The sequence below is a fragment of the Gouania willdenowi genome, chromosome 17, assembly GCF_900634775.1.
Source record: "Gouania willdenowi chromosome 17, fGouWil2.1, whole genome shotgun sequence".
Classification (NCBI taxonomy): Eukaryota; Metazoa; Chordata; class Actinopteri; order Blenniiformes; family Gobiesocidae; genus Gouania; species Gouania willdenowi.
Window position 1 is genome coordinate 11,598,207 of NC_041060.1, and position 15,718 is coordinate 11,613,924.

Genomic DNA, 15,718 nt, shown 5'->3' on the forward strand with positions numbered 1-15,718 from the left:
ACTAATTGATCCATTATTAACACTTTAAAGTAACTTTTTTTAACCAATTTTTCTGTCTGTTTTTGGCCACTCTAATTTGGAACATCTGTGGTTTGGAAACTGTGGTTTTTAAAATCCCATTTTACTCCCTTTTTCACCATTTTTGGTCACTTCTAACCCATTATATTTCTGATTAAAACAAGGAATTCCCTCTTTAGGATGACTATATACTGTGGCGCAAATAATACTAAACTAACAGTAGATTGGTTATCACAGATTCATAGAACAATGGACCATCATTTTGCTGACTTTATGGATGGGCCCCAAAAATCTCTCCCCTTTATTCCCCCTCATAGATGGCCCTGTCTCCACATGACTGTTCTTCAATGTTCATGTCTGTGTTCAACCACCTTTTGGTACAGTGGGGGTCCCCGGTCCCTGGCACCTTTAGTTTTGGTTGAAATGGTTGAGAACCACTTCTTTAGTGGGATCATTAAGGAGTGGGAGACGCCTAAGTTTGCTGTTTGAGTTTTATTGGCTCATTCTCACACATACACTGCTCATAATGCACAAATAAAAGCATTTACAGCTCTGCACCACATACATAAGCATTTGTGTACTTTTAAGGACCTGAATTAACCGTATTTACCTGCTAACTCAGATCATAATTATTTTAATCCACCTTCTCACTGCTCATTAATCTCAAAGACAAGTTTTGATGTTTAAATATGTTGAATATCTCCACTTTGAATACGTTTATACACATCCAGTCTCTAATGAGCCTTAGAGACGCCTCATAAATAGGAAAACGCAAACAAACACTCTTTCCTAGACTGTAAAGCTGAGATAGGTTTTCCTGCTGTGCTTCAACGGCTTTTACACATTCATCTTCATTCCTGTTTCTACTTAGGCTTTGGATTCAGTCGGCATTTTCCGACCCAGTTTGTGGCGTGCCAGTTTCCCAGTAAAGCAGAGCGGTGCAGTTGGAGAACAAGAATCCTGGAGGACCAGGAAGACCAGATAGAAGGGGGTGGTGATCACTGGGAGAGTCCAAGTCCATCCAAATCTTATCCAGGTAAGATGTGGTGTTGGAATAAATGCTTATGTAGGAGAAGCTCAGGGGGAAATGTTCCAAGTGAAAATCAAAGAACAGAAAGCATTTTGAAGTGATTTTATTTTGGTAGGAAAAATGTAAAAGTCATATCTGATAAAGCTACACACATGATGTTACGGCACAAAACTAGATGACATCAAAACTATAAACACTGGTATTAATATCATTGTTATTGCTCCATAGACTATACCCCTGGACCGATGGCATGCACCACGTTTTAGGAACTGTGCAAAAGTAAATGACAAAAGGACTCATTTTCAGGTCTTCAATTTATTTTTCATTTGAAACGGATTCAACGTATAAAACACAATCAAGTTTCAAGAGCACAAAATCCCATTTTTTCCCCCCATTCACTGTCCCCACAAATATAAAATTAAGGCCACTTTCAAAAGTGTATGTCACTGTCCAGCAGGACTTTTTAATGACAATGTACAAAAAAACATTTTTTTACACAGAGGACAACAACAACAATAATAGTAATAGTCATAATAGTACTGACAACATCCTTTATAATAATAATCACTGCTAATGACATTATTAGAAGAAAAGACAGACTTATTTATTGCTTTACTCTGTAAGGAGTGTGTTTCATGCTTGTTTAGGATGTAAGCTAATAGTGTTTCCCGTTTATTGGTCCTCACTGGTGCTGACATCACTATTTTGCTGTGGTTTCCAAATGTTGTGCCTTTAAAGGAGTGTGAGCGAGCTAATGAGGGCAGGGACAATCAAACACGCTGTTGGCTTACGAAAAGAAACATGCAAGAGTGGGCAACGTGACGATGCAGGTTCAAAGTAAAACATGGACCACAGACAAAAACTGAGGGAAGAAAAATACCTTTTCGTAAAAGGCTAAAATAAACAGCAAGGAGCTGGCGTCAGGTAGCACACAAAAAGGAGGTAGAGACCGATGAGGGAGACGAAAAAGGGAGAGTTGAAAGACTGAGTGGTTGGAATATCAAGTAAGATCGAGTCAGTGGTAGAAATACTTTTAATGGCACGTTTTAAAATGTTTTTCTCTATTCAAACAAATTTGCTCAGTCTTTCTCTCCCAATCTCCCTGTTTCGTCTCCTTTCTCTTCCTCTCCTCTTACTCCATCTACACCTTATCCAGTAAAGATCGTTGGCAGTATAGGAGTCGGCGTGGGGTGCCGTACCGACGGAAAAACACCAAGGCCGCCAACGTCGTAATCACACACACTAACAGGAACAGTGGCACTACCACAGCAGCTGCTCCGCTACCTTCATCCGTCTTAATAATGGTCACGTCCACCTCCTCTTCCTCCGTCTCTCTGTCTCTGGTTCTGTCATAATCCTCTCTATCTCTTTCCCTCTCCCTCTCTCGTTCCCTCTCTCTTTCTCTCTCTCTCTCTCTTTCCCTTTCCCTTTCCCGCTCCTTGTCTCTTTCCTTATCTTTGTCGTGTCCACCTCTTCCTCCGTCCGTCTTTGGGTCCTCGTTGGGGCAGCCCATCCAATCACGTAGAGCAGATTTGGGGTATCCAGGCTCGACGCGCATCATCTGGTTGTTGAATTTCCAGTACTTGTTGGCTTTGTAAAAGTAGGTGTATGCTAAGGAATGGAAGAAAATGTCAAAAACGTATCCGAACACAGAAAAAAGCAACAAAATGTTTTTTTTAAATGAGTTATGATGACCCCTACCTTGATCTTTGCTCATGAAAGCTGATTTGATATTGTCAGGTACACCTTGCCAAACACTAATGGCTTTCGGATAGCCATCATCAACTGATCGAGATTCTTCATTGAAGCGGTAGTACCTAAACAGAGAATAAGAGATTTTTAAAAACCAGCCAGAAAACTCGGGCTTTACCCTAAACACCCATGTTATTGAACAGCTCGAGGCATATATTTGCTTGGTTTGCCAAAAATCAAGATGTTCAGTCGTTGACTTGGACCTAAAATTACTTCATTGGAGTTGTGAACCTAATCTAGAGCTAGGTTTCAATTTATTTTCGATTTGAAGCTTTTCTCATGAGCTATTCTCATGGTTTTATAATATTATCCTAACCCCAAAATCAACAGATCCTATTCGGCAAGTTTGAAAGGTAGACCACACGATCCCTGTTGCTATTGAAAATATACCGAACTGCATTGAGCGCACTGTTTTTTAAGCCAGAGAACAAAGTCAAATGTCAGCTCTCAGCGGTTGTGTACTAGTTCAAGTGCTACTGTTTAAAGGCTTTTTGATAGGATGAGACCAGAAGCTTCAAGTAAACCAAGCAGGTCTGAAATGTTTGTTTTTTGGGGTTAAATGAGGGCCAGGTTTGTAATACAGCTGAGTTTAAGGGTTTGAACCTTTTATGGTCAACATATGTTTAGGTGGTGATGGTTTAGGGGAATTTTCCGTGGAAACATTTGTTTATAACAGTCAGCGTTGTGTATTTGTGGCATATGATTCAAACACATCGTCGTGACTAACTTGTTTCCTCTGAAAAAAAAGGTCTGTCCAGTTGGTGTGTAGTAAAGAGCTGCATCAAGCCGATCTTTGGGAAGGCCTGAACCCATTTCCTTCAGGCTCCTGGGGTATCCAGAGTCCAGAATAGATTCACTGAAAACCCAGTACCGGTCACCTGGAAATCAGAGAGGAGGGAAAGTCATGAGTGTAAGCTACATTATGGGATAGCTGTGTGTGAGCAACAGCATTAGAAAGACCAACCTACCTTTGAAGAAGGCAAATTTTCCATCCTCCCTTTCAAAAGCCGCATTAATGTGGGTAGGCATTCCTCTCCAGAAGTGACCAATTGGCATTGGGTAACCTTCCAAGACTCTGTTGTTCCGGACACGCCAGAACCATTTATCCTGAAAGAGGCAAAGAAAAGACACCTTTAACATCAAACTCTATTATAGTGTAGTGAACATTTGAGCAATACTCAAGTGTTTCACCTTGAATACAAACATTTCTCCTCTAAGGATTCCAATGGTGTCAAAGTGGCCATCACATATGTCAGGGCCAAAACGAGGCCTGTCTGGTGAATCTGTAGGGTCAGGGTTGTGGTTTGGGTATCCGGGTGTTACAGGGGGTGGCTGAGGGCCTGTTCCAGACCCTGCGAATAAGTGAAGATAATGGCAATTATTAATAAAGGACAACACTAATTACAACTATCCAATCAGACAAGAGTTTAAAGGGTTGTCACATTTCCAATAATATCTTTCCACTGCAGACTTAGTACACACAAATCATGACACTGTCACATTAAAGTACAAATTTACCTTTCTATAATAACTGCTTTAAAATAAGGCAGGAACAACATTGCAAGGAATTCTAATCAAAAACACACCATAGAGTTGCTGCACGCCTCTGCGGTCATCATCAGGAAGTTGGAAGTTCTCAGTTTCCATCCATTGGTAGAAAGGCGCCATGATGGCAGAAGGGTCATTAGAGTGCTCGAGACCCAAAGCATGACCCAGCTCATGCACTGCGACAAGGAACACGTCATTTCCTGGAATAGAAGTAAAACACAGTAAGGGAAGGAGAGGAATGATATAACTGTTATTTTCCCATCCGAGTTGATTTCAAAATGAATCAATACATAAAAACATCTGCTCATTACATGAAGATGTGATTCAAAGAGCTGAGTCAACAAGTCTCTTCAGAAACACATTAACAGAAGTATTCACACCCTAAAGCATTCTGGCACAAGACTGGGCCTGTTTCTGCAGAGTCTTTACTTATAAATACCCCCCCACCCACCCCCAAGACATTTGCTGTTTCATCAAAATACAAATGAATGATTGCAAAACTGAAAATTGCAGTGTCACTATCAATCCTCACCTAACAAATCCCGGTTTCCAATCGTCCATGGTTCAGCTGCATCAAAATGTGTGTCTCCCCCAATGCCGTTAGCAGGAAAATAAGCGTGTGCCAGGAAACCGCCTTCGCCGTCAAACGGGCTGCTGTCCCCGTGAAAACCCTCTGCAAAGAAGATCATGATGTCGGCAAACTCCTCCACCTTGTCCCGTATGTAGCTGTAGGGGATTTCCCGAAAGCGGAGAGGAGTGACGCTCTCCCACACCTTGAAGGCTTTTCTAATGGCCCCTTGGGTCTCATACTCTCCCACTTTTGGGGTGTAGTTCTGTATGCTGTATAGTTATGTGAGAGGGATAGATGTGGAAGAAGCAATGCGGGGATATTTAGTAAATGTCAAATAGAGAAGCAATCAAGCTTTAGGTGCCGGTTCATTAATACTTTGCATCAACTTTACTGATATTTTGAGTAACTTACGAGAAAGTTATTTCATTCTTGTTCCACTTCAGGCCTTGGATGGCGTAGCGCTTCCTCCTCAGGTTGGTTTTCAGCTCAGCCCCAAATTTATCTGGCACACCACAGCGGGGTCGCTTCATTGCTCTGTTTGGTAAAAGACATGCTGCTTTACACTGCTGAATGCAGTAGTTCTCAAACCCTTTCTGTTATTTCTGAATCCAAGTGCCCCCTTCGTTTGACAACAATCTTTAGAGCATAATGATGGAATGAATGAGCATTAACAGACATTTTAAAGAGTTTAACTTTATAAGTAAGTGGGATGAAACAGTATTTAGTGCCTCCTAAATAACTTACTTGTTAATTTTCCACTCTCTCTCTTAAGTACCATCACCTACCCCCATTTGAGAAACACTGGCTTAATGCACAATAACTGGGAAAAAATAGGCTTAAATTTGGTAGCACTCACTCAACTGTGTTCTGATCAAAACTGCCAGTGACGGTGAGGCCGTAGAACCTCTGCATGGCGGCGATGGCAGAGGGGATGGATTGAGGGGAGCGCTGGGTGTGTGTCCTCAAGTCCCCGGGAGGGAGGTAGCCATACTGCTGCAACCACGACTGCAGAGGAACACATAAAACAAAACTGATGAGGGGAAACAGAACTAAATGAATTCAGAGGAATCTCCGGCCTCTTTCATTATAGAAGAAAATTGGAAACAGGCTAACTCCCCACGTGCCCTGGACATGTGTTTACGTAGACAGGAAACAGATCCTGTTTGGTATTTTGGCTTCAATTTACAGGGATTCAGGTTAATGTTTCTCTTTCTCAAAAACCAAAATCCTTGCTTAAAGCAAAAATAAGCTCTTAAATAACTTCTCTCTTTGTTTTGATGGGATACAGCTAACTGGAACAAGCTCAACTCAAAGCACCTGGCATGCTTCTGCTTAATGGATAACACAAATGTTATTCAACCATCGTCAGTGGACGCTCCTATTAGTTTGGAGGGCGTCATTTGATAGAAACTCAGGTAATCTTTCAGGAATGCAACCCACAAAAGGCTTTAAAGTGGACGGCTCAGGTTTCAACAAAAATGCAGCAGGATAGAAGCTCATGAAGGAAATACACCACGGTCCAAGTTAATGGTTTATAGGATTGTGGATAAAGTTTTCCTAATACACAAACTTAATATGGTGAGTGTTGAAACAGACAAAGATGCTAAAAAATCGTTGCCTTATGGTGAGGACTGAGAAATTCAGTGCTTCTGGTGTCTCTGTCTTTTCAAGGCTTGACCTTACTTTCCCCTTGAAACCCAATTTACTGCGGTGCTGGTTTGAAACCTGAAGCGATGCCAGTGGTTTTCTCTGTTGCACGTCTCCCACACAGCTTCTCCTGAACTCATTCCTTTTCAAACTGGAGCTGAAAAGTCACAGGAACTGGTAAAATGGAAGCCCACTTTGATATTTGTATGTTCTTAAACTTCATGGTATGTTTTATGGTTTCCTTCTGCTATGATCTTGACTAACTTTAGAGGAGGATTAAGTATGACGAGTCTTGAATTGCAACTCATTATGACCCTTTTGTTTGGGACTAGTATGGGCAATAAAATGTGGGTAGGAAGAAGGTTTATAGAGTCAATAGAAAATGATTGGGAGTTTCCCAGGGTGAGACACGGGACGAGGGCAAACTTGGCCCAGGCCTGTAGTCACTCCATAATTTAACTGGAAATTTCATCCGATATGCATCCAAACCTCAAAGTTTGAAACCCCCCCACACGTTCATGTCCCTGTCTTTGCCTCTTTACTCCACCCTCTGTTTCTCTTGTGGAAAACTCCGACTGGAGGGTAAATACTCAACAACTCCACCCTATGTGGCTTTATTCTTGCTTTGCAGCCAAACTACTGCTAATAAATGCTGAGCACAATAAATGGAAATACTTCCTTGTTTCAGCATTTTTAACTGCAAACATCCAGTGACTGCATCTTGGACTTGTCTCTGCTTTAGCTCTGGGATCTTTTAGATAACACTTTCATTGTCTCACAGTTTAAGCAGCTATTGGAGGCCCTCAAAGCTCTCATCTGTCCTTCTCTGTCCGTTCAACAGAGACTTGGAGGTCTCCCTGTTTAGACTTCACCCCTGAATGAGCCCTTTCTGATTCTGACTCACCCGTGGAGCTTCAGTGGACACATAAAGGCCCACTGTTATAGGCAGAGTTACTGTACCGCCACATGAGCGAGAAGGGTTGGGAACAAGGAAGAAGGTATTTTCAAAGTAGTGTGAGCAGAGTGAAACTCTCACAGCTCATTGTTTGAATAGTGTAATCATTTACCGCGACAGAGAAATGGACGATCGGTTGCTGTAAGAGAAACCCTATTTTTTCTCACACAGACAAAAGCCTGCTGTTGAATGAAACAGAGCACTTGTTATACCTTGAAGAGCCCTGCAGCTCCTTCATGTGTAACTCAGGAGAATCGACAAAGTCTCATTCACATTTCTGACTAGGTTTGACCACACTAATGGGCTCCATCGCTAAAGTAGCAACGGGAGGAAGGAAGTGGTCAAGGTCCTCTGGATTTTTACCTTTCCAAAAACAGTAAGGTGCTATATTGTACCATTCAACACACTTCCTTTAATTGGTATCACCAATGTACTCCTTTAGAAACTTTATAACCTGCTGCTGACCCTTGGTCTGTTGGTCTCAGGGTGTTAGCAAAGCTGGAAAGTAATGTACACTTCCCTGCATCCTGATAGGTCAACAGGCTCTTATTAAAAAGTATCTTTTTTTTCTTATCATTATCACAGATGAACAACTTTGGATTCAGATTTGAATTACTTTGCATTTGTTTAAAGAGTAACTAAATCCCAAGGTTTTTGCTGATGTGCATCCAGGCTGGGGATTCAAAGAAATAAAATGTTTGATTATGGGCGGGGCTTCTGGAGCTATACTATAAAATCTCCAAAGAACAACAAATGCTATGCTAACTAGCTATTCAATACTCACTATACCTCTATATTAGAAGTAGGACAGAGTCAACAGGTGGTAGTTTCTTTTTTTTAGGAGGGGCGGGGCTAACAGTGGATGTTTGTGACATAAGAATCTACCAAAACATCGGAAAAACCACCATGTCAACCAATAGCAAAATTCAATTGTAATAGTCTGGTTTTAACCTACAGAAGGCAGTTACTCTTAAATTTTTACAAAAAATACACCAGATTGAAACTCTTTGAGTAAAATGTGAAGAGTTTGACAAGAATCAATCAACAGCACTACTTCATACCCAAATACATTTGTTTTCTGCAGAAAAAAAAGTGGTTTTGGGATTTAGTTACTCTTTAAGTACCCAAAGCAAGTAGCCTAGTTCGCAGAATCAGCCTAAAACCATCGGTTCAAATTTGCATTGATGGTAAAAATTGCACATGCAGCAAAGCAGAGCTTAGAGGCGAATTAAAAAAAAAAAGGGAAAAAAAATCGAGACACAAGAATCAAACAATGGTTGCTATGGGTGTGACTCGGCAGAGCGTTTGCATAGGATGAGGAAAAGGGGGGGAGAAGGTTTAGCGACTCAGTTGTTCCATTTGCTTAAAAGCTAATGGAAAGAAACTGGTCAAAGGCAATCCAAGTCCAGCTGAGGCATGCTGGGTACACATCGCACACACCACCCACAAAGCTTACAGATCCACACAGGCCTGTTTGCAGATCTTCAGTGCTTTGTCAGATAGCAGAAACATATGAAATTATAACTCCAGCCTGGCACGCAGGTGCTCATTATTGGCTTTTCGAGCCTGAGTGTGTGACTCAGTTGTGTGTAGTACATACTGGCACATACAATATTCTTTCCTACTTTGCCACCCCTCACCCCTTTTGGCCTCAAGTTCCACTGCATTAATATAAAAATCCCTAATGTGCGACTCTTCCAGGTGCTGCCTAATAAAACAGCCCTCTTTTTGACCCACACCAGTAACACAAGAGTGTGAAAACACACATCTCTGCCAATGTCATTTGTAACATTAGGTCAGCATGAAACAAATCCCCTCCACCCTCCACCCCGTCCCCCCAAAAAAACCCAACTCTACATTTCCTCCCTGAACAGGAAATGACACAATAACAAATGAGTTTTACATAATTTCTTGTTTACCTCATCATCTATTTTTCGAGAAAAGTCGCCCCAAGGCTTCCACGAATGAATAATAATAACTATAAATAAAAAAATGCTTGTTCATCTTTTTTTCTTGCAACTTCCCCATCGTGCAAACATACATGGCAATAAAAACTTGCACGATTCTTTTTTCCCCTAATCTCAAGATGTGGAAAAGTATTATGAAATAAGGTTACAGCACAAGAAACGTTAGCTAAATAACTGCAATAGCTGCACAAGCTTTACGTTTTAATCTACATTCTCGAGTTTCTTCCTATTGCTTCCCACCTTATTTGTCTCATACAGGATGTGTGGGTGACAAAAGTGACATACATCCTGCCTTATTAAACCGATAAATGCATAGATAGATATCTTTCCTTCTTCCGTGATTACGTCACTTCCATCACTACAATGCCCTCCTTTCTATCCGTAACAGCCGCCTCGCTGTCCTCTCTGCTTAGCTTTCATCATCACATTTAATGTGCAATTTGTCTTCTTTTGTAGTGGGTGACCTCAGCGTGTAGACAGCTTTAAACACCGTAACATAGACATATGTGCATGTGTGAAGTGGGGGGTTTGTTTGTGTTGCGAGCAGGTGTTTGCTGACGGACCACGTTGGTAAGGCTACCCACTTCCTGCATTGACCTCAGGAAATGACTCATGTCGGCACAACCTCCAGATGTTTATCTCAGAGAAACAAATGCTACATTTGGCCCTGATTAAATATTTGGTTAACTTAATGTATATATTCATTCATCTTCTTAACATGCCTAATCGTGCTGGTCAGGACTAATGAGATGGATAACATCATTCTTACATTTATTCTCTTCTATGACTAATGAGCACCCATAAACAACCTGTGTGAGCATGAGGAGAACATGTAAACTCCACACAGAAAGTTCTACCTATGGCGTTTTCTGTTGTGAAGCACAAGAGCAGACAACTAAACCACTATGCAGCCCATTTTGTTCATCAAAACCACAAAATAATAATGAAAAAAGTTGAGGGAGTAACTATAGCTTAATGATGACTCATAAAATAAGTGGAATATAATGTATTTTAAGTACATATAACCTAAGCTGTGGGCAAAGTCCAGCAATGTGTCAGTTCAACATGCTTCTATTGCCCAATTATTGTTATTATTTTTCAAAGTAACTTTTACACTATTGCATCATATTTAGGCTCAGTTTATACCACAAACATCGGTGGTTCACAGAGCCAGAAAATTGTTTTATTTTCCTCATTATACTTATTTGTATTTTTGTTATTAGAAGTTGGTATTTTTCAATAAAAATATTTAGAAAAAATAAATAAAAAAATGTAATTTATTGCATTTAAGCCATAAAATGTATCAAATTAAAAAAAAAAAAAAAAAGAAGATATTTCTCGATATTTTCCAGCATAGCTCTCATACATCCTCATAATCATGTGTTCTCTACTATTAAACACAAAGGGGGACATCGAAGTGAATGTACAGCAAACTCCTGAGTCCATGAACCTACATTTAATGCTTCAATCTGTACAATTGACAGATTTTATTGAGTATCTACAGATTTCGTCACTAAGAAAAATGACTACACCCATTGTGTAAGAGGCAGTTAGTGATGTATAGGTGTGCCCAATTCAGTGTTAGAATTATTGTTCAAACTCCTATAGATTTGATAAGAAGTTGTTATAGGGAAACCTATAACCGTCAAAATGGAGTGCAAAGTTTGCCTCATGTTGGGCCTCGTGTTCCTTTGTTACATTTAAAGCTGTGTCACTAATGGCAGTGCAGCGGCCCACTCTGTTTACATTTCCCTTCAAAGACTTCAGTTAAATGTAGGTCACTGAAGTAACTCAACTCCACTTCTTCCACCGATGCAGCTGAAGCTATAATTCTGTGCAGGATGCAGTGAACAGCTTGGCGCCATCGTCCGTTCTTCCCCCAAAAAACAGAGTTCTTACAACCCCTGTGACTGTGTCACACACACACACACACACACACACACACACACACACACACACACACACACACACACACACACACACACACACACACACACACTTGCGTGATCCACAAACACACTAAGGATGTTGGAGGAAACAGGTGTTTAGGAGCATCATAATACATTTACTTCCTGCTGCATTAACACGGAAAACTCCTGTTGCTGTGATTGTGGGACTGAGTGCACACAGTGATTTTAAAGATGAAAAAAGATCACTAGTAAATACCTATACAGAGTGGTACAAACAAGAGAGTGAACATTAGATGAGAGGAAAACGCCCAAACTGCTGCTGACACTTGATCCGTATCACTCACTCTTTCAACGTTGTACTTTCAGAGATACTGACAGTCTTTCAGGAATTTCCTCTGAGGTTTTTCCACATCTGCGATCAACCCACCTTTCCTGATCTCGACTGTAGCTGGAACTCATCTCAGACACATGTCAACAATTAAATCTCCCCCATCCCTCTACTGAATTAAACTGTACCCGCAACGTATAATCCCTCCATCCATTCCCTCTGTCTCTGCCCCCCAACCACAATACGAGCCAGTGCAATTCTCCCCCCTCAGCATTTCTGTGTTTTCATGAGCGCTATCATCATTATGGGCTGCTTCCTCTAACCCAGGGTTAAAGCCCTTCCACAGATCGCTGCAGAGTTATTACGACCTGTTTATAAATGAGGATGTTGAGTAGTAAAAGAGCTCTTAATGGACTCAAACTGAATAGTAGCTTATGCAAAACCAAAAGATTATACAGTCAAACAGATTTTAAGTCCTTTTCCAGTATCAACTACTTTGATTATTACTCATTTCAACGCACTTCTGTGGCTTCTTTTCAATTCTGTGAGTGTACAAATAGACTTTTTATGACTTACAAATATCTAAGTCGGAGATGCTATACTCGCAAAGTAACTTCCAGAGGGTCATTCAGCTCCTGTAACCACCCAAATAAAATATAAACACAATATACTATAATTTAGTCAAAAACGTGAAAATTGATGAGAACGTTCTACTTATCAACGTTGTCTGTTAGTAGAGGCTACCTTACATGCATTTCTATGGAGTTAAATATTTTCTGCATTATTGCTCACTTGATTCTCTCCATTTCTTTTGTTACATCAGATCATTTTCATGACCAAGCATGAACCTCAAAGTCCATATTGTGTTTTATCCAAATAAGTCAAAGCCTACAACTTCAACTCTTTAGAATATAAAGTTAAACTGCAGCAAAATGAAATTAAACAAAGTGGATTTTCACATAACAATGATGTGCAAAGTCGTATTGTAACAACTTAGACAAATTAAATCTCAAATAGCATCACTTGAGCCCAATAAGAGGACTTGTGTCTTTGGGAACAACTGATCAACTATTATATTTAGTCTTTTTTTGTTTCCTGCATACATCTTCCAACTGAACATCTGGAGCTAATCACCTCTGGATTTAAAGATACACTTCTGGATCTTATGCTCGGCTTAGATCTAACGCAAGTCTGGATCAACGCCCACATCTGGATTTAATGCCCAACCCTAACTTAAACACTAAAATAAATTATCCTGTAGATCAAAAGATCAAATGCTAACACTGAGATCTGAAGCACAGTAATGCTCTCATTTGGATCCATTTTGAATTAATATGTCTCGTAAGGGTGGGACGATATATCGCGCCACAAGATATTGCGATATTACCGGTAAAACGTGACTGGATATATCGTTGATTGTACCAGTGGTATCAAATCTTGAATCTTGTGTGTAGGCCAGAGGTTCCCCAGCCTTTTCTGGTCGTGGCCCCATTAATTAGTTAGTGTTTATTAAGTGTGTTACAAATACAGAGTATCCGGAATTAGTGCACAAAGCACCACCTCAGACTGCATTTTATTTTAACTGGATTTATATTTGAGAAAGTTTAAGTATAGGAAACAGTTATTTGATGTTTATTGTGTGTGATGTGTATCTGAATAATATTAATAATTCAAAACATTCTAAATATTTAATTTTAATCCGTTTTTACCTACTTTTTTTTTTTATTGTTATTGTTATTTTTATTTACTAATTACTAGACACTAGACTATAGGTGACACCAAGGTTGAAAAACACTGATGTAGGCTGTTATAGTTTTTTGTAGCACATCATTATGATGACATGTTTTGGTTTTATTTTTAGACTGGCACAAATTGTTGGTGCGTTCTGTTTGCGGTGGCACTTTTTTGCAGTTTAAATAGGAACAATTGGTCATATTTACGTTATTGTTTGATCACGCCCAGAGTAAGTATGGAAGTATGTCCAGAGTTACTCAATAAATGCATTATTTCCCCCTCTCCAAAATGCTCTCATATTGTTATCGTGCGCCCAGTATTGTAATATCGTGAACTTTGTATATCGTCCCACCCTAGAAAGTGTGCACACGGATTAGATACAGTATCTACATCTGGATGCTGGATGTGATGCTCACCTCTGGATTGATGTGTCGCTCCGTCGCTCCGGGTGCGCTCAGATCCCACAGCGCCACTAGCAGCAGTAGCCTGACCATTTTCACTTCTGATGCCATTACGCGACTATTACAATTTCATTAAAACGCAAAAACGTGGCAAATCTGTTTGTACTAAGTGCTACAATTCTCTCCTATTTTGGGTCAACACATTTGAGGAAGAGGGGGGGAAAAAAAAAAATCCAAGCACCAATATCCGTGCGCAACTGAGCCCGTCCGGGCACGATAAGCAAAGGAAACACGACTTTCTTCAAATAGACTTCAAGCATTCGAGTTGTTTCTCAGATCTGTGCATTCTTGGAATCAGACTATAGAACGTTACTGGATGCAGGAAGTTAGAAGGGGAGCATGTGGCAGTGCCAGCGGTGCGTAATTTACGTCCAAACAGCTCCAGATGTTACAGCCGACGCAGTTTTCAACCAAAAAGATCTAAACTCTAAACTCCCCCTGCCCGCTTCTGACCAATCTCTGGTCGGCTTTTGTTGGACGCACTCTTTCTTTCCTCCTCTCTCTCTTACTGCAGACGTGGTAAACTGGTTCTCCTCGGAGACCAGCAGCTGGAAAGTGGAGATGTGTAGACCTCTCCCTCTAACATCTGCCCGCCCCTTTAGGGCTGGAATCAACTTGCTGACCCCCTACGGTGGCTGGGAAGTGTCAGCAATACCCCACTTGTCCAAATGCATCAAGCTATTGTCATGTGTAGAGGAAAAAACAAACAAAAAAAAACAATTAAAACAATTGCAAATGCAAATTATGTTGTGTAATTTATTATTATGTGGCTCGTTTGGGTTTTATTTTTTAAATTAGGCTTCTATTACCAACAAAAATGTAAACAGAGCTAAATCACTAAATCTAAATATCATTTTTTTTTATGTTTATCTATCTGCTAAATGTCGTCAACATTCATTGTTGAAAAAGCATAGGTCGCCCTCTACTGGTGCGAATACGTTAGTTATTGGAATCAAATCGTATTTTTTTCCTATGTGCGTCAAACTCATTTTAGTTCAGGGAACAAATGTTTAATCTTATGTGGGCCACGGAATTTACTCAGGAAAATGAGTAATTTCAACATTATTGTGCCCTATCTTACACATCTATGTAGGCAATACATAAAATACAAAATATGTAATGTAAGAAACTGACAATATCCAAGTATAGATCAGTCCAAACGGGATCTTCACTTTAAATTTCCTAGATTTTGAATTTGTAATTAAGGGAAATATCATGTTATAATTTGAGGAAAATGTAAGTATTTTGTAAGAATTTTGAGGTTTTTTTTTTTTTTTTTGCAACAGTTTAACAATAAATATTGTTGAGTTTCATTTGCACAATGATTCCTGTTTTTTCTGACTTTTTATTTTTTTACTTTTTCTTGCAGGCCGAATTGCATGGTCTGAAGGGCCGGTTTTGGGCCCTAGGCCTCGAGTTTGACACATTTGCTATATGCCAATTGCATGCTGGGATATAAACTTTTAACATGAATAGTAAGGTTCAAGTCCTTCAGGTTGGTAAGTGAGGAAAACTACCTTTGACTTTATCTTGTGTGCAGTTTAATAATTTGTATTGATCTTGTTGCATCATTTCCCATTTATTGCCAGCTTTTGCAGACAATATAAGGATGGAACATTGGTTAAATGGTATATATTCTGTTGTGTTCTCTCCAAGCATGCATGGGTTTTCTCCTGATCATCTGACATTCTCTTGACATTTTCTAAATTCTCTTTGCTATGCTATGCATGTTTTATTTTTGAAAAAACAAACAAACAGTTTAGTGCTTGATTTTGACATCACCTGCCCTCTCTAAGG

At 40.0% G+C, this 15,718-nt stretch overlaps 1 protein-coding gene across 1 annotated transcript; it reads right to left on the reverse strand.

The window, feature by feature from the left end:
* Positions 1 to 1,344: 1,344 nt before the first annotated feature.
* Positions 1,345 to 14,486, reverse strand: mmp14b (matrix metallopeptidase 14b (membrane-inserted)). The gene is made up of 10 exons (XM_028472912.1): positions 13,877 to 14,486; positions 5,776 to 5,924; positions 5,331 to 5,453; positions 4,881 to 5,188; positions 4,387 to 4,548; positions 3,992 to 4,152; positions 3,769 to 3,907; positions 3,528 to 3,678; positions 2,750 to 2,865; positions 1,345 to 2,659 (listed from the first exon to the last, which is right to left on the reverse strand). The coding sequence occupies exons 1-10, from the start codon at positions 13,970 to 13,972 to the stop codon at positions 2,190 to 2,192; spliced, it is 1,875 nt and encodes a 624-aa protein (XP_028328713.1). The 5' UTR covers positions 13,973 to 14,486; the 3' UTR covers positions 1,345 to 2,189.
* Between the last annotated feature and the right edge of the window lie 1,232 nt (positions 14,487 to 15,718).

Excerpts from the sequence above, each read along its gene's own strand:
- mmp14b (XM_028472912.1), bottom strand. The coding sequence starts at position 13,972 with ATGGCATCAGAAGTGAAAATGGTCAGGCTACTGCTGCTAGTGGCGCTG. Across the intron at positions 5,189-5,330 it reads AAGAATGAAATAACTTTCTC|CATACAGAACTACACCCCAA; the intron begins GTAAGTTACTCA and ends ATAACTATACAG. Across the intron at positions 2,866-3,527 it reads TTTTTTTTCAGAGGAAACAA|GTACTACCGCTTCAATGAAG; the intron begins GTTAGTCACGAC and ends TTCTCTGTTTAG.